The sequence below is a fragment of the Equus caballus genome, chromosome 8, assembly GCF_041296265.1.
Source record: "Equus caballus isolate H_3958 breed thoroughbred chromosome 8, TB-T2T, whole genome shotgun sequence".
NCBI lineage: Eukaryota > Metazoa > Chordata > Mammalia > Perissodactyla > Equidae > Equus > Equus caballus.
In genome coordinates this window covers 15,940,932-15,959,744 of record NC_091691.1, presented here as the reverse complement: position 1 = coordinate 15,959,744, position 18,813 = coordinate 15,940,932, and the positions used below count along the sequence as shown (strand labels likewise).

The 18,813-nt window shown below is 42.9% G+C and overlaps 1 protein-coding gene across 1 annotated transcript; it reads right to left on the bottom strand.

Annotated features, from left to right (window-relative positions):
- Window positions 1-1,888: 1,888 nt before the first annotated feature.
- Window positions 1,889-18,299, bottom strand: COQ5 (coenzyme Q5, methyltransferase). Its single transcript, XM_001488871.6, has 7 exons — window positions 18,037-18,299; window positions 14,391-14,540; window positions 10,107-10,328; window positions 5,222-5,328; window positions 3,481-3,569; window positions 2,776-2,887; window positions 1,889-2,693 (listed from the first exon to the last, which is right to left on the bottom strand). The coding sequence occupies exons 1-7, from the start codon at window positions 18,236-18,238 to the stop codon at window positions 2,592-2,594; spliced, it is 984 nt and encodes a 327-aa protein (XP_001488921.2). The 5' UTR covers window positions 18,239-18,299; the 3' UTR covers window positions 1,889-2,591.
- Window positions 18,300-18,813: the final 514 nt, after the last annotated feature.

Sequence of the window (18,813 nt, the reverse complement as noted above, 5' to 3'; positions counted from 1 at the left end):
AGGCTATTCCCCCTCCCCTGCCTTGCCTCTAAGGAAACTAAAGATTAAAGGTGATCTTAAAAGGGAAAAAGTTTTTGAGCAGCAGCCCTCCATGTGATTCTAATAAAAGTCTTTGCAGGAATTTAAACTTGTAAGCCTGCTGTGCTGTGCTTTAACTAGCTGTGGTCAGAAACCCAATTAACAATTAACATGTGAATTGAAGCTTTCATTAAAAGACCCAATTAAAGCCATGGATAAGTAACCTTCATTAAAGGTTTCCTGCTATCAATTTGAGGAAGACAAGTCTTTTCTATAAAGAAAAGCAATATGGCAGACTTGGCTTTTGTAGGTAGAAAGGAAATATTCCAGAGGCTGAAACAACCCTCACACATCTTGGGAAGTTACAAGGTCCTGGCTTTCTAGTTTCCCTATATTTTCAGTGTTCATGCGAGGTAAGGCTTTTTGTTTTTGACTTTGGATTCTAGGAGACACAATTAGGATTTCTGAGCAGCCAGGCTACCGTTAAACAGAGGGTGTGATACGTTTGAACTGATAGATGATGACTCCATCTTAAGAGCAGTATTAGGTCTGTAACGTCTTTGAAGGATTATTTTTCTTTACCAGAACTTGGGGTTTTAGGAGTCCTGGTGAAGTTGAGCTGTTAGGAGTGTGAAAATTTCAGGGTAGAGAGGCAAAAATTGTTTTACTGTTGACTGTGGCAGTTAAAATGGGAGAAGAGTTTTTCCCGTTTTCTGCAGAACTGTGGAACACTAGGCTGCAACTGGGGTGATTTAGGTATTATTTATATAAGCAGACTGAAAATATTCCCGTAATTCATTTTTTCTCTCTCTCTTTCCCCTCTTTAGTGACCTGGCTCTCTTTCTATTTGAAGCCCAACAGGAATTTGGCTCCAAAGCTATCAATCTTGTCCAGTTAGCCCTACTAACTGGAGAGACTATCCAAACAGATAGGCTCCAGCACATCCTAGAGTGGATTTCACTCCCCCAACAGCTGGACCTTGGGGGTTCTAATTTGATCAGGCCCATATCTACTGCCAGGAAGTGGCAGCTTTTAACTATTTTATTCTTTGATTCGGATGTAGAAAAACCACATTGCCACGGAGATGGGACTGGGTTGATGGTTTATGAAGTTCTTTCCAATGCCTGCACCTTGTTAATTTCAAAGGCCAAATGGCTCCAGCTGGCTAAAAACAAAATGTAAGCTGAAAGTTTTTCTAAGGTTTAGCATTTTATCAGCTGTTGTTGAGACAGTTGTATATAGATGTATCTGGAAGCTTTTCAATGACAGGGCAAGATGTGAGTGAAGGTACATAAATGACCCCTACTGAGCTGGGCCAAGAGGCAGCATATATGAAGCCTTTTCAAATAGCCTTGAACTAAGTTATTGACAGTTAAACTACCAGCCAACTCACAGGTTGATTTCTGTTATTTCTTAGACCCCTCAAAAACCTTAAGCTTCATACATACTCAAAATATTTATGGCGTCATTTTAACATCAAATAGTGGACTGTATTAGGGAGACCAGCTCTGCCCAGCTCTGCCCCTGAGTATTGAGGGGGTTAGGCTAGATAAATAGTTTTCAAACTTTTTTCGCTATAAAACCTTTCTTGAGGGCCAGCCCTGTGGCCCAGTGGTTAAAGTTCCGCACGCACTGCTTTGGTGGCCCGGGTTCGCAGGTTCGGATCCTGAGTGCAGACCTACTCCACTCATCAGCCATGCCGTAGAGGCATCCCACATACAAAACAGAGGAAGACTGGCACAGATGGTAGCTTAGGGCTCATCTTCCTCAGCAAAAATGAGAAGGATTGGCAGCCCATGTTAGGGTGAATCTTCCTCACAAAAAACCCCACCTTTTATTCAAATGCAAGCTAACAAGGAAGCTCTATATATGACATGAAAGCAGAAGTTTGCACATTTATTCTTTCAACAAGGATTTGTTGAGTTGTTTTCTTCATAACAGGCACTGAGAACACAATAGTGGCTTTTGGTAGAAGAGGACTGAATGAATGATGATAAAAATGTATTTCTTTCACCTCCCTCAAGGAAAAATGACAAATGCCACACAAATTGTAAACTCATGTAGTGGTTCGGTGCATAATTCTAGTTGGGATTGTTAGCCCTCTGATTTGGGCCTTGGCTTTTGGCCCCTGACTTAGTCCTGGGCTGAAAGGTGGACTCAGGTACAGCTGGGAAGTTTTCTGATTCAAATCATCATTGGGTTCAAATGATTGATTATCCCTCTGGAAGGCAGCACCAGCAGAGAAGCTACAAAGACACTTTAAAAGTGAGCTTTAGCGCTGGTTTTACCTTAACAGCACACTGCACAGCCAAGAAAAATTAGGAGTGGAGCAAAAAATAGAGACCAAATACCTCTGGGAGAAGGCCCGAAGCAGCTCCTAAGGAAAGCTGCAATAAAGTGACAGGAATTTGTTTTTTCCACTTTGAGACTGGTGACATCAGAACATGAGTTCAAGGCACATATCCTTAAGAGGAGATGTTCTGCCGCTGGTCTCACTAGCCAGATTATCCGTCAGCTCCAGGCTTTTGACAGGATGTGACTGGTTCACGCTCAGCTCCAGGATCTTAAAAGAGTTACAGTTTGAAGCCAGAATGAATGGCCACGATGCCTGATGTTAGACTTTCATAGGTCACCTTCTGAAAACCTGCGTCTTCTATCATCTCCTTGAACTCCTCCTAAAACACAGAGAAAGATACAGCAAGGGTCACCTGCATTTCAGCTTTAGGGCCTCTGTTGTAAGCAACAGAAATTTTGTACCTGAGAGGGGAACTGTCGGATACTCTCTACAAGGTATTGGTAGGACTTCCAGTCTCCTGCGATGACCTCTCCCAGGACAGGAATGACCTGGAAGCTATACAGATCATAAAGCCTAAACAAAAAGGCAAAAGATTAATATTAGAACATGCCCCTTGATAAGAAGTAAGGGCTAAGCCTGGGGTCATAAACTCAGATGCCTGTAGGGGTCAAGCAAGTACCTGAAATGAAGTGGGCCAGGTGCAAGATGAATAGAGAGTGCTGAGGATGTGGTGACAGGTGCAGTTAGGAAGTACCGTAAAAGTGGAAGAGGGACAGCGGCTGCTCAGCACTGACTATCGCCATGTGAGAATATAAGCTCACTCAGGGTTGCCATAGATCTGATTTCTCAAGTGAAACTGGAAATCCAGATTTTTATGTAAAATTTCCTGATTTTTAAATATGGACATCTATATCAATTTCTTAAAATACCATGAGTCAAACAAAATACATATGTGGGCTGACTTAGCCTCTGGTTACTGGTTTGAGATGCTTTGGACCTAAGTGTTGTCATTCAGAACTGGCTGATCCTTGACGTGGCACTGTCCCTTGGGGACTCTGGGACTCTGAACAATGAGGTTCATACTTATAGCTTACTGGCTGTTTTCCATCCATTTTGGGAAACTCTTGGCTAGACAATGAGAATAAAGCCCTGTTAACAATGCCAACCTGGATATGAGGGGATTGTTCACTTGGCTAAACTCCAGACAGAGAAACCGTCCTCCTGGTTTCAGGACCCGGTGGGCTTCCTGGAGTGCCTGAGCAAGACAAGGAACAACAGAACACACTCCTCAGCAGACCTCACTCAATTCTGTGAGGCGACACAGCTTTAGCTTCTGTGGGCATTTAAAAAACTATCATTTCCCATAGAGCCTTGTTCACTCGCAGTTGGGAAGCACTAACAGTACAAATAACCCTGCAATATCCTAAATTTTTATTTTTTTATTTTATTTATTTTTTTTGAGGAAGATTAGCTCTGAGCTAACATCTGCTGCCGATCCTCCTCTTTTTGCTGAGGAAGACTGGCCCTGAGCTAACATCGTGCCCATCTTCCTCTACTTTATATGTGGGACGCCTACCACAGCATGGCATGCCAAGCGGTGCCACGTCCGCAACCGGGATCCGAACCGGCGAACCCCGGGCCGCCGAAGTGGAACGTGTGAACTTAACTGCTGCACTACCGGGCTGGCCCCAGTATCCTTAATTTTTTAGGCATTCTGTTGCCCATGAAGAGAAGGCGTCTGGGAGTAATCTAAACTGATTCAGATTGGTACAACGCCTATGGTAGGCAAGTTGAGAATGACTTATTGAAATCACAATGGAGATCTTCTTTGACCCAGCAATTTTACTTCAAGGAATCTATCTTAAAGAAATGCTTCCACTGTGGAAATAACATGTATATGGGTTATTCACTACAGCACTATTTGAACAACACAAGATTAGAAACATCTTAACCGTTAAAGAGACGGGTTAAATTATGGAATATATCTATACCAATGGAATCTATGCACCTATTTAAAAAAGGAAGAGCCAGTGCTCTTTATGTACTGACGTGGAAAAATCACCAAGATATATTTTTAAGGAAAAAAAGCAATGGGAAAAATGTTTCATATGCTAATATTTGTATAAAAAAAGAAAAGAAAAACATTGAATATGCACAAAACATCTTTGCAAAGATATGCAAGAACTTGATGACTGAAGGGAGAGGAGGCACTGATGGTTGGGACACAAGGGGGGGAGGCAGACTTTCACCTTTTGTACCTTTTGAACTTTGACCCTATTCTGAATTTTTTTTTTTAATTAAAAGAAATAATAAACTGGCTACAGACACAGGACAGGTCATAAAAACCAAGCTAAAGAGCATCATAAAGAATGTTGCACCCAAAGCAGAGGAACCAGGTAACTGGAGTCTTCAAGTGCTTTGGACAGAAAGGTAAAGTAGAAATAAAGAAGCGCTGTGTCAGATTAAGAGCTGAACATTCCATTCTCCCTACAGAGGGACCATGACTCCAGCTACCTTCTGCTAAAATAGGGTTTGAGTGCGTTTTTCTGTGCTGGCCTCAGAAATGCCTCTGATCTTCTGCAAACTCCCACGGGGTCAGACGGCTTCATGAGTGAGAGGAAACAGTTGAAATGCCAGAGCAAGGCTGACAGTCTCAAAGATGTAAATGCCACCCTAAGCAACAAAGGCTTCTATGGGGATCTGCTTTGTGGTTTTGGTCTTTTTCAATTTTGTGACTAGGAAAATTGGCAGCTTAAAGGATTGAGGCACCTATGCCTCGAGCAGTCATTCTACTCAAAAGCTGGGCCCAGAGAAGCATCTCTCCTTCCTTCCTCATTCACTGTGGAGCTGCCCCAGGAGAACTAACATCCTGAGAGTCACACAAGCTGAAGATGCAGCCACTCGTACCCGATCAATGTGTGTGACATTGCGGATCCCAAAGGCAATGGTGTAAACATCAAACTTGTCATCATCAAAGGGCAGTTCTTCAGCATCTCCCAATACCCAAGCAAGTCCTGAAAGAGAAAATCAGTTCTGGTCTCAGTCTGGGTAGCAGTCTCTTCTGCATCCAGCAAATTGTCAAACATGAGGGAGGGGGTCGTGGGAACCCCTGAATTTGTAGTCAGCCAGGCAGAAGTGTGTGCAGCCTGGACACCCCATTTGCAGCTGGCTTCTGAAGTCTTGTGGCTCTGAGCCCTCAAACCTGTCGAATCTGAGGCCAACTCTGGATAGTATGAGAATTGAACTGACCTGCTGGACACCTAGTTGGCGTGGGAGAACTGGAAAACTATTTGGTGCGGGGCAAATACCACACATGTGGTATCAGAAAACATCACACACCTGTCTTCTCCATGGGATTCCTGGCCATGGTCTTCACAGTGTCCTCCAGTCCTGAGAACTTGAAGCTGGTGTCCTTTAAGTTTAGCAGGAAGTCCTTCCCCCAAGGCTCTCAGAGTAGAACTTGCTGCATACTTAGTTATGCCTCCCTTCAAACAATTTTTATCTAAGTGTTTTGTGTAGAGCACTGTAGTTAAGGGTGGTTAAGGTCCTGGGGTGAGGCTGCCTGGATTCTAATTCCACCTGCACCATTTATTAGCTGTGTAATCTTGAATAAATGACTTTGTCTCAGTTTCCTCATCTGTAAAATGGAGTTAATACTAGTACCTACTTCAGAGGGTCATTGGAAGTATTCTGAGTACAGAATTTACCACAGTTATATTGGTTCTGTTGGAGTCACAGAGAATCCAAGTGTCTAGGCCCCAAGTGTGGTCACGAATTCAGAAAACACCCAAGGGAGCCCCCCATCAGAGTGACTCTGTCCTCTAAGGATCCTGATTCAGGTTTAACATTATTCAACTTGCAGTGAATGAGACATAAAATAGGATATAGAAGGTAGGCTCTATAGAGGAAGGTAAATGAAAATAACCTTCCTGGAAAGCAAATTAGTGGTATTTAACAAGAATCTTAAACATAAACATACCCTTTGACCCAGCTATTTGGTTTTTGGGAGGAGGACATTGATGACATCATCTTAACTACTGCTTACTGAGCCCCTGAGGGCAGGGTTTGTGTTACCACTTTACATACATTATATTATCACATCCCCATACCAACTCCCTGAGACAGCTGTCATTATGACCCTCACGTTTCAGGTGAACAAACTTGAGTATCAGAAAGGTTAAAGTAGGGGCTGGCCCTGTGGCCGAGTGGTTAAGTTCCCGCACTCCCCTGTGGCAGCCCAGGGTTTCGGTGGTTCGGATCCTGGGCGCCGACGCAGCACCGCACATCAGGCCATGCTGAGGCGGCATCCCACATGCGACAACTAGAAGGACCCACAACTAAAAATGCACAACTATGTGCCGGGGGGGCTTCGGGGAGAAAAAGGAAAAATTAAGATCTTCAAAGAAAAAAAAAAAGAAAGGTTAAAGTAGCTTGCCCAAGGTCACACCGATGGATTGGAACTCAGGTAGTTTTATCCCAGAGCCTGTGTTTTTAACAGCTATGCTACCTCCTATTACAAGGTGGTTATTATTTTCTCCATTTTATAGATACGGTAACTGAGATCTAGAGAGTTTAAACACTTGTCCAAGGTTATACTGTCAGTAAAAAAATTAATGAAGGCATGCAAAAAATTTATAAATAAGGATGTCACAATGTTGTGCTATATGCAAAAATATTAGGAAAAAATGAAAGATCAATTGCTTATTGGTATGTCACATGGTTATGTGAATCATGAAATATCTATATGGGGGAATATCATAACAAATAATGATTTTTTTTTTGTTTTTTCGGTGAGGAAGATTGGCCCTGAGCTAACATTTGTGCCAATCTTCCTCTATTTTGTATGTGGGACACTGCCACAGCACGGCTTGATGAGAGGTGTGTAGGTCCTTGCAGGAGATCTGAACTTGCAAACCCCGGGCTGCTGACGGGCTGCTGACGTGGCGCACAAGAACTTAACTGCTATGCCACCAGGCCAGCCCCAGGAATTTTTAAAGACGTGGAAAATCTCATGATACAATGCTGAATTAAGGCGGGATACTAAACTGTATATACAGGATGTTCTCAATTTTATAAAAGAAAATGATTCGGAAAAACATAGGAAGACAATACATTACAATATTGAAGGGCATCTCTGGATGTTGAAATTATGGGTAACATTTACTTTCTTCTTAATACATTTCCAAAATTTTGAATTTAGAAATCCAAAATTTCTCTCAAAGCTATCACTTTTATAACCCATCAAATAATCTCTCCTTTTCTTTTTTTTTTTAAGATTTTATTTTTCCTTTTTCTCCCAAAGCCCCCTGATACATAGTTGTATATTTTTAGTTGTGGGTCCTTCTAGTTGTGGCATGTGGGATGCCGCCTCAACACGGCCTGATGAGCCATGTGCCATGTCCGTGCCCAGGATTCAAACTGATGAAACCCTGGGCCGCCGTAGCGGAGCGCATGAACTTAACCACTCAGCCATGGGGCTGGCCCCTCTTTTCTTTTTTTTTCTTTTATTAAAGATTTTATTTTTCCTTTTTCTCCCCAAAGCCCCCTGGTACATAGTTGTATATTTTTAGTTGTGGGTCCTTCTAGTTGTGGCATGTGGGATGCTGCCTCAGCATGGCTTGATGGGCGGTGCCATGTCTGCACCCAGGATCTGAACCAGCGAAACCCTGGGCCGTGGTAGCGGAGCGCGCAAACTTAACCACTCGGCCACGGGGCTGGCCCCTCAAATAATCTTTCTAAGGCTGCTGCCCTCAGAACTTCTATTTGGGGAGGAAGTGCTACACATAAAACACTAACAGTGCTATACAAAAAAAATGCCTTTACACATTAACTTTTACATTTATTAAATAATTTCTAGGATCCTCCTACTTAGTTTCAACTTTTTTTGCATAATATTTTTTGCAAAGCCATTCTTATTGGAGATTGATAAAGCAAGGAGGAAAGATAAAGAAAACTGTTCTATGCAGCTCTTAATGATTCCTGTGGAGGGGGATTTGTCTTGGCAGTTAGGAGAGCCTGAAGGGCAAGCTATGCTACGAAAGAGATGACTCCAGAAATGGAACCTTACCTATCATTTCTGTCTTCGGTCTCCATTCTTTATGGCTGAGCACCAGAGAGAAGGGAAACACGTTTTTCAGTAGGAGTAAGGAAACATAAAGCCTTTGTCTCAAAACACTAGTGACTGTCTGCCTTCTGATCAGTGTTGATGGTTAACAAAAGAGCCCTTCATCTTGGGGCCAAGTGGGCTGCAGCTCGTCTAGGCAGCTTGTTCTGGCGGTGGGAGGAGGAGAAGGAAGAAGAATTGAGCTAAAATAACCATGGACGCTCCTGGTGGGGGAAGGGGAGGAGAGAAACGCTGATGCTGACTGAGGGACTTGATCTTCTTTGTTGCATGCCACTGCCTCTCATAGCGGGTGCCTGCAGTGCTTGGCCAGCTTGGGAGAGGGCAGTGCTGTGGTCTGAAAAGTTGGGTAAAGGTGGTGCAGCTGCCAGATCACGACTTCCACTTGAAAAACTTGTGGGTGGGGGAAGTATTTCAGAATATCAAAACAAACAGAAAGCCAAATGTAAAACGTTCGTCTTTAGGCTAGGGCACCACCTGTCCATTTTGAGGTTGCAGTGGGTTCCTAGAGGCTGTTGGGAGTACTGTGGGAGAGGAGTCTGAGTACTGTTTACAGGTGTTTCTTCAACTGTATCAGTTGGGTCCTCTGAGAATCAGATGCTGAGATGGAGGTAGGAGTGCAAAAGGGTTTTATTTGGGGGGGGGGGTGGGCACCTGGGAAAGATAAAAGGACGAGGAAGCAAGATGGAGTGGGGAAAGCCTTTAGACCTTGAGGCAGATCTGATAAAGCCTCAGCCTACCCAATAGGGAGCTCAGGAGCAAAGACTGCCTGTTAAAAGAGTCCTGTGTGGGAAATGTCTGGGCCCTGGTAGCCCCCCAGTGCTCAGTCATCTGCTGGGCGCTGCCAGGAAAGAGCCGGGCTCAAAGGCTGAGGCAGAGCCTGAAGGTGCTGAGAGCTGGAGGCTGTCAGCTAACGGCACTTGTTGTATGGCTGAAAGGCAAGTTCGTTCTTTAAGGGCAGGGTACCTGCTTGGCTTCCACATCAATCAGACCATCCTAGTACTGAAAGGGGAATGGAGTGGCTGAACAATAGGACGTTGGGGTCATCGAGGAATTGCTGGGAATTGAAAGCAAACCTTCTGTCTCAGGGTCCAAGAGCTGAGATCCAAAGATTCAGCTCCAATTCGGGATAGGCCATTTAAGCTGTTACTGGGGCTGGCCCTGTGGCACAGTGGTTGAATTTGGTGCGCTCTGCTTCAGTGGCCCAGGTCTGAGGGTTCGGATCCTAGGTGGACCTACACCACTTGTCAGCCATGCTGTGGTGGCGACCCACATATAAAGTAGAGGAAAACTGGCACAGATGTTAGCTCAGGGCTAGTCTTCCTCAAACAAAAAAAAGGAAGATTGGCAACAGATGTCAGCTCAGGGTGACTCTTCCTCAGCAAAAAAACCCCAAAAAACAAAAAGCTGTGTTACTTGAGTAACATACTTAACCTCTCTGGGCTTTGGTTATCCCCCTGTCACACAGGGCTGATAATCTAACCCCCTGGGTTGCTGAAATAACGTATATAACAGCACACAAACTGGACTCAGCCACACAAATTACCTTCAACTCCTGCCTGTCTCTAAGTTTTTGAAAACTAGAAAATAAAGCACTTCAACATTTTACATATTCCTTCTTATTTTATAAACACAAACATTTCCTCCACGTCTACCTTCTGTAGGACTTACCAGCTTTGTATCCTTGAGCACGGGCTTTCTGCTTTCCAATCTTTAGCATCTCCTTATTGATATCACAGACCATGACACGGGAACCACCCAAGGAATCCTCTTCATTCTGGTACTTTTTGGCAATCTCTTCCCAGGATAAATTTTGTTGGGCCCGTAGCTGCCTCTTCTGCTTTCTCTGATGCTGTGCCTGAACGTAATTAAGGAACCGGAATGCAATGTCACCTGTAGGAAGCCAACAGGAGGAAAGATGCAAACACAAACACAAAGAAAAAACCCAGCATTTCCTAAACCCAAAAGGAACACCAAAGGTATAGCGGTTGAGGATTGTATGAAAATTGAAGGGACCAGCCCAGTAGCGCAGCAGTTAAGTGCGCATGTTCCACTTCGGCGGCCTGGGGTTGGCCAGCTTGGATCCTGGGTGTGCACATGGCACCGCTTGACAAGCCATGCTGTGGTAGGCGTCCCACATATAAAGTAGAGGAAGATGGGCACGGATGTTAGCTCAGGGCCAGTCTTCCTCAGCAAAAAGAGGAGGACTGGCAGTAGTTAGCTCAGGGCTAATCTTCCTCCAATAAATAAATAAATAAATAAATAAATAAATAAATAAAGGAGTAACTTTTTTTTAACAGCAATTTTTTTAACCTCTAAGATTCTTTAAAAAAACTTTTTAAAAAAACTGCATAAGTGGGGCTGGCCCCGTGGCCGAGTGGTTAAGTTCGCGCGCTCCGCTGCAGGCGGCCCGGGGTTTCGTTGGTTCGAATCTTGGGCGAGGACATGGCACTGCTCATCAAACCATGCTGAGGCAGCATCCCACATGCCACAACTAGAAAGGACCCACAACGAAGAATATACAACTATGTACTGGGGGGGCTTTGGGGAGAAAAAGGAAAAAAAAATAAAATCTTTAAAAAAAACTGCATAAGTAATGCATGGACACATTCTTACTACAAAAGACTCAATGCCTAAATATATAGAACGAAACATGAAAGTTGCCTTCTCTGTCCACACCATCTCCAGACATAACAAGTGTTAAGAGCTTAGTGTGCAGCCTTCTACTCTTTCTCTAATAGTTTTTATGAAAGTCATATAAGGGTATAGTTGCCAGCAACAATTCCCTGCCCCACCACTTCCCACTGCCAGTGCAATTCCCCAGAGACCATCTTTCCCAACGATTTTAGGTGTTTCTTTTGCTTTACTTACAAATTTATAATATCTGTCCTCCCATCTCCTTATAGATACCTGTGTAACCTGGAGTAATAAACTAATCAGTATTTTATTCTTATTTCATCAACTGCAGACAGTATCTCGTTTTTTTGTTTTTTGTTTTTTTTTGAGGAAGATTAGCCCTGAGCTAACTACTGCCAATCCTCCTCTTTTTGCTGAGGAAGACCGGCCCTGAGCTAACATCCGTGCCCATCTTCCTCTACTTTCTATGTGGGATGCCTACCACAGCATGGCTTGTCAAGCAGTGCTATGTCCGCACCTGGGATCCGAACCGGCGAACCCCAGGCTGCTGAAGCGGAACATGCAAACTTAACGGCTGTGCCACTGGGCTGGCCCCCTAGACAGTATCTCTTGACTCCCTTTAACCTTCCCTCATATGTACTTTTACTCTGTCACGACTGATAACATTTTATTTCTTCTACCACTGTAATTAAGCCTTCTGTGCTTTGTTGATGGTTTGAGTCTAAAAGCTGAAAATCAAAAGTGTTCATGTTATTGTGACCAGGTAAATACTGTTTGGGCAAAGCCAGTGCTTTCCAGGATCATGTTTCCTTTCTCATAACGCTGTTTCCTTGCCTTTGTTTTTCTTACACTATTTGCAAGAAATATATCCTTAAGTTTTTCCAGTCTCTCCATCCAATTACATATTCTCCAGTCACATTTCTATATATTGAAATACATTTATATGTATTCATATGAATAACTTAAAAACATAAATGGGGACCATATTATACACATTGTTATATAACTTTTCTTTTTCTTCCCACTTAATGTATCTTTGAGACTTTTCCATCAGTATTTATAGGTTTTTCTCATTCTTATAGTTACATAATATTTCATAGAACAGGTGTATCTTTATTTAAAGCCATCTTTATTGAGGCAGAAATAGGTTATTTCCAATTTTTCACTATTACTAAAAATGATGCAGTGAGCATGTTTGTAGCTCTGTCTTTTTTTCTGTCTTTTTTAATATATAGTTACCTTTTTTTTAATGAAGACCGACACCTGAACTAACAACCGTTGCCAGTCTTTTTTTTTTTTTCCTGCTTTTTCTCCCCAAATCCCCCCAGTACACAGTTGGGTATTTTAGTTATGGGTCCTTCTACTTGTGTCATGTGGGACGCCACCTCAGCGTGGCCTGACAAGTGGTGCCATGTCCGCGCCCAGGATATGAACCAGCGAAACCCTCGGCTGCCAAAGCAGAGCACAAGAACTTAACCACACAGCCATGGGGCTGGCCCCTAGAGTTACATTTTATTTTATTTTATTTTATTTTTTATTTTAGTTTTTGAGGAAGATTAGCCCTGAGCTAATATCTGCCGCCAATCCTCCTCTTTTTGCTGAGGAAGACTGGCCCTGAGCTAACATCCGTGCCCATCTTCCTCTTAGAGTTACCTTTTAATTACAATTTCTAAATGGGCAGTTGCCAGCATGCGGTAATGCTGCTGGTTATGGTATATCAGAGATGTAGGCAGCTCTGACTGAAACCCTTCTGTAGCTATATATTAGTGCAATATATTTATTTATTTATTTATTATTTATTTATTTATTTATTGCTGAGAAAGATCCATCCCGAGCTAACATCTGTGCCAATCTTCCTCTATTTTTTAGTTTGTGGGCCACCAGCACAGCATGGCTGCTAACAGAGCAGTGTACGTCTGTGCCAAAGAACTGAACCTGGGCTGCTGAAGCAGAGCACGCTGAACTTAACTGCTAGGCCACTGGGGCTGGCCGTGTGCAAGATTTTTTTAAAACTAGATATCTAGAACTGTAACTGTGGGATCCCAGTCTATAAACATTTTGCATTTTGATAGTTTCTGCTAAATTGTCCTCCACTGGGCAAAGTGTCTTATTGCTTTCTGAGCCTCCACTGGGGAGAGGACCACACCAACAAAGCCACACATAAAATGTTTCAAACGTGAAAATTATTCTACTACAATTTATTATTACACATTATTCTATTATATAGATCATCACATCATTACATTATGTTATACATTGTTCCAATGTAATTTAACATGAACATTAACCATGTAATGACGTCACCACGGTGCATTTTTTAAGCCCATGATATTTTTCTCTCCAAATGCCTAGTGTGCACCAAGTAACACAGGACCAAGCATAAACACTTGAGCTTTTGATATCTGATTTGATAGTGGATTTGGGAGAAAAGGCTGCTTAGAAAGCTTATATAATAAAAGGCACCCCCTCAAAGAAAGAGGAAAAGTGGGTTAAAGGTTAAACAGAAGGTAAAACAGTTATTAAGAATGTAAAATGCCACTGAAGTGAAAAACCGGTCTTTTGGGGCCGGCCCTGTGGCCAAAGGGTTAAGTTCGCACCCTCTGCTTCAGCGGCCCAGGGTTTCGCCGGTTTGGATCCTGGGCACAGACATGGCACCACTCGTCAGACCATGCTGACACGGCGTCCCACACAGCACAACCAGAGGGACTCACAACTAGAACATACAACTATGTATTGGGGGCTCTGAGGAGAAGAAAAAGAAAATAATAAGACTGGCGGGAGATGATAGCTCAGGTGCCAATTTAAAAAAAAACAACAAAAAAAGCTGGTCTTTTTACTTTGTAATCCTGTGCATTTTAGAAAAGTGAAGGTTTGGGGCCGGCCCGGTGACACAGCGGTTAAGTTTGCATGTTCTGCTTCTCGGTGGCCCGGGGTTCGTTGGTTCGGATCCCAGGTGCAGACATGGCACCACTTGGTATGCCATGCTGTGGTAGGTGTTCCACATATAAAGTAGAGGAAGATGGGCACGGATGTTAGCTCAGGGCCAGTCTTCCTCAGCAAAAAGAGGAGGATTGGCCGTAGTTAGCTCAGGGCTAATCTTCCTCAAAAGAAAAAAGAAAAGTAAAGGCATAAAGCTGATATTCTGTGCTTTTGATTGACATTCAGTTAAAAAGAAAAGAGAAACTTTTCTTAGCAGTGTACTGATTTTCAATCAGCATCTTCATCTTAACAGTAGATGAGCAAGCTCATTCCAGTAAGAGACACTAATTTCTGTACAAGGTGCTCGATGGTTCCCGATGGTACTAAACTGGACATTACCTGTGCCTCCAGCAACATCCAGCAGCTGGGTCCCAGGAAATGGGTGCATCTTCCCGAGCAGCAAATCCTTCCAAACACGATGGATACCAAGACTCATCATATCATTCATCACATCGTACTTCTTGGCCACACTTTCAAACACCTGATAGACTGACATGGGGGAAATACAACATGATTGTGCTATTAACAAGATTAACTTGGAAAAGTCCTAAATGAAAGAGGAGGAAGCTTTTTTCCCCTGAAATTGCCTGTCTTTGCAAGGCGAAGCCAAGCTATAATGCCTGATACCCAAATCTGTGTCTTAACATTACCTTTTTTTAAAAAAGCTTAAGTTACTTCATGTAGGAAATAAACCTCTTTTCTCCTGTCTTAGTTATCTTTATCTAAGACCACTACCTCATAATAATGCCATCTACATACTTGGTACTAAATAGGTTTCTGCTGCTTAGAGGGTGGGGGTGGTAGTGGGATTATATAGTGGTTATTATAATTAGAGACAACAAAATCCATTAAAAAGACACATGACTAACGGGTGGGAGGACCTCAGCTCATCTCTGCCTGCATCACTGAGAAAAACCTCAGGTGCAATCTGGTGGGCAGATGGATGACAAGATGTGAATCAGAGCCAAGTCACACTGCAGAGGGTCCTCATGAATCTTCTCCATAGGATCAAGGCAGAATGTGGAATCTGGGCTAGCTGGAGAGAGAGGGAATTTACCATCCAAGACACTTCAAACAGAGGCTTCTTTGAATGTCCTTGCAACTCAGTTTCTCTAACCATAAGATGAGAAAATCAGTGCCAGCCCCCTACCTCCCCACCATAAGACTGACTTAGGTAATGAAGGGGAGATGCTTTAAGTTCCTCAGATGAAATGTGCTGCATAGATCCAAAACACCACTGTCGTGTGCTGAATCAGCAGACTATAGAGCTCTTCCTTTAACGCAGTCTTGACTATCTATTCTCAACCCTGCGATCTCTAAGCTTGCTTTTTTCTTTTGAATATCTTTTGGGTATTGAGGGACACTAAGGCTCAACCCACTGAGTATAAACACTCCTAGCTTTGCATGGTTCCGATACGCATCAATTTCATTTACTGTGGTTTAGTTAAATAACATCAGTCTCCCAGCAACACCATTCAGATACAATGGTATATTAACTGTGAGTAATTGCATAAAGCACAAACTTCACTAGCAGTTCTTCGGTCCACAAATCACTATGTAAACAACAGATATGCATCATGATCAGTAACCAGTCACATCGCTTCTTGTAGTTGGCAGGTCACTATACATCAGTTATTCAGTTCACACACAGACAGCAAAGCAGGCAGTTGTGTTACCTCCTTATCTCTCAGTTGTAAACCCACGCAGCACTTTACAAAACTGGATAACTGAAAGAGGAAACCGGCCAACGGAAATGACAGTGTAGCAAAGGAATGAAAAGTGATAATGTTGGAAGTGAAATTTGAATAGAACGTCAATGGAGTTAGAGAAACAGCTGACGGTGAGAATGTTGATCCTGCTGCCACTGGGGAGACTCCAGATTTGCAGCCACAAGGACTTCGTGAAGATGAACTTATGGACATAAATGAGGATGTGGTTGTGACAAAAAGGTTGAAGATGTCCCAGAGGAAATGATGCCAACAAAGAATTTCACATTAAAGCAATTCTTGGAGATATTTCACAGACATTCAAAGTGAAAGGATAAAATCCTAGAAGCCAACAGAAACTTAGAAAGGAGTATGGCAATTTGCCAAGGTGTGGAGAAGATGCTCACTCTTAGCACTACCAGAAGGAGCTGCAACTAGAATATACAACTACGTACTGGGAGGCTGTGGGGAGAAGAAGGAAAAAAAGATGCTCACCCTATTGTAAATTATATGATGAGAAGGTAGCAAACAGTGTTCAAACTATTAGTAAATTTTTTACAAAGGAATAAAACAACTTAATTTCCAATGTTTCTAATTTTTTAACTAGGATTTTAATTAAAAATTTAAACTTCAATTTAAACATTCTAATTACACTAATTAAAATTAAACCTAATTTTAAATTACAGTGTGCTAAATACATATTCACTTTACTACTTTTTTCATTTCCCTATACATTTCTAACTACAGCAAGGAGTTTTCAATGTTTGATAATTTTTAAAGGTCATGGAACAATTGTAATTTTTCCTATTGATTATTAAAATCATTGTGCATAATTTCAGCTTGTGTGGTCATTTTTATAGTCCTGCACCACTGTGCAAAGGGAAGACTGCTTATACTTCGATCGTGAATCCCAGCCTGGAAGCCATATTTAGCTCAGGGTGTAACTCCTTCCCTACCCATCGTCGTGTGAAATGTTGTTTATGCCTTGTAAAGCACAATACAGAGGTTAGGCATTATCATTATTTTGGAAGCAACCCATCTGGATTCAAATCCTAGCTCTGCTACTTATTAGCAGAATCTCAGGCAAGTGATTAATATCTCTTTTTCAACAGTTTCTTCATCTGTAAAATCTGGCTAATAGTTCCCACCTCATAGGGTCCTATTTATAAAAATTAATGTAAAGTATTTTAAAAGGTTTCAGGCCCTCAATAAGTGTTTACTATCTTTTACTTGGCTCTACTTATTTCACTCCACAAGCAGTTATCAAGCTTCTAATGTACATCAGGGACTGAAGATATAGACACAAATGAGCTATTGTCCTAATCCTAGCTTGCTGGGGATTCACAGTCCACTGAAATAAATGTTAATTTAAACTCAATATTCAAGGAATTACAGCAGAGCTATGTATTTAGTAAGGTTGAGGTGAGAGGTAATACAAAGCAGTAGTCTTCCTTTTCCTCTTAGATGGGAAATTTTATTGTGGCTCTTCCTCTTGTTTCCTGGGTGACCATAGGCCAAGTGAAGGAACCTCTTAGAGCCTCACCTCATCCATCTGTAAAATGGGCATGATATCTTACCCGTTGTAAACGGTACAGTCGGAATTTTAAAATAGTTCTTTTCCTTTCCCATGCCTGTGGCACAGTGCTGGACACAAAGAAACTGCTCAACAATATCTAACATTTACTGAGTAACTAGGAAGTGCCAGGTATTGTTCAAAACGCTTTAATGTATGAAGTAATCTAATGCTCATAAGAACTCTAAGAGAAAGGTTACTATTATTCCTACTTGTAATATTTGGCAGCTGAGGCACAGAGAAGATAATTTCCTTCTTCCTTTCTATAAAAAATGGCCTGTCCTTTCGTCAAGAGGTGAAGAATGTGCGCTCTGTAGTCAGACTAAACTGGGTCGGAATACTGGTTCCGCCACTTACTCGCTATGTTAAACCGGGCAAGTTCTTGCTTAACCTTCAAATCTCAATTTCCTCATGTACGACATGGGGATAATACCCACCAACAGGAAGTTGAAATGAGAACTGGAAATAATGTCTGCACGGTGCCTGGCTCATCATAAACGCCCAATTGATGGGATTTAGTGATAATTACTCTGCTTAAAAGAGGCGGGGCTAAGCTCTGCAGGGTCAGGCTGGGGGTACGTGGAGGTCAGGACTGCACAGGCTATGGCATCGGAGCTAACAGGAGGTGAAATCAATCCTTAGCTGGGCAGAAGAAACTAGATCGTAGACGGTCAGATCCCTCCATCCGCCCTCTCGCCCCTTTCACCTTTGCCCCCCTTCTCCTCCTCCGACACAGTCTCAAACCCGAAGTGCGTTTCCGTTGCCCGCTTCTCTTCGGACAAGTGCCGCGCACCTAGCGGGCCCCCGGACCAGGAGCTACGAAACCCGGGGAGCCTGCAGCACCACATCACCCGCGACCACCCATGACCGCAGTAGCTCCATAGAACGCAGCTCCCGGAGGCCGCCATCTTGGCAGTCGGGAGACAGCGGCGGACAGTACGTCCCGTTGCATCATTAGACGCCCGACGGCAGCCGGTCGGAGACATTATTAGTTGAACGCGTCCTGAACTCTGATGTTACGGAGCTATGCGTAGTCTGGGATTCAGAGGCTGTTTAGTCTTTGAGTACTACCCGAAATCCCTTCTTCTCTTTCTTCTGAAATTGCATATAGAATTCACTAGGAATGAGCTGACCTTAGGGAGAGACTCCAATCACCTCTCAGCGGCCAGGTCTCTGAATCTTGCCAACCAATTAGTACAAGTACTAACTCGCAAGATATCGAGTAACTCTTTTGTTCTGGTACAGAAGAGGGAAACCGAGGTACGGTGTGGTTGCAAGGTAAAGATTACAGGGGCAGTTCTCGCAAACCTGGGTGTGTATAATAATCACCTGGTTTTTAAAATGCAGATTCCTGGCTCCACATGCCAGAGATTTTGAATCAGTAAATCTGGTATGGGTACTGGGAATCTTCATTTGAACCAGCTTCCCTGGTGATTCTGATGCAAGGAATTCACAGACCATTCTTGAGAAACATACGCTAGAC

Bases quoted from the DNA above. Each gene is read 5' to 3' on its own strand.
- COQ5 (XM_001488871.6), bottom strand. From the start codon at position 18,238: ATGGCGGCCTCCGGGAGCTGCGTTCTATGGAGCTACTGCGGTCATGGG. The intron at 14,541-18,036 runs GTGAAAGGGGCG...CCCCCATGTCAG, and splicing joins GGAGGAGAAGGGGGGCAAAG to TCTATCAGGTGTTTGAAAGT. The intron at 10,329-14,390 runs GTAATGTCCAGT...GGCTTCCTACAG, and splicing joins GGATGTTGCTGGAGGCACAG to GTGACATTGCATTCCGGTTC.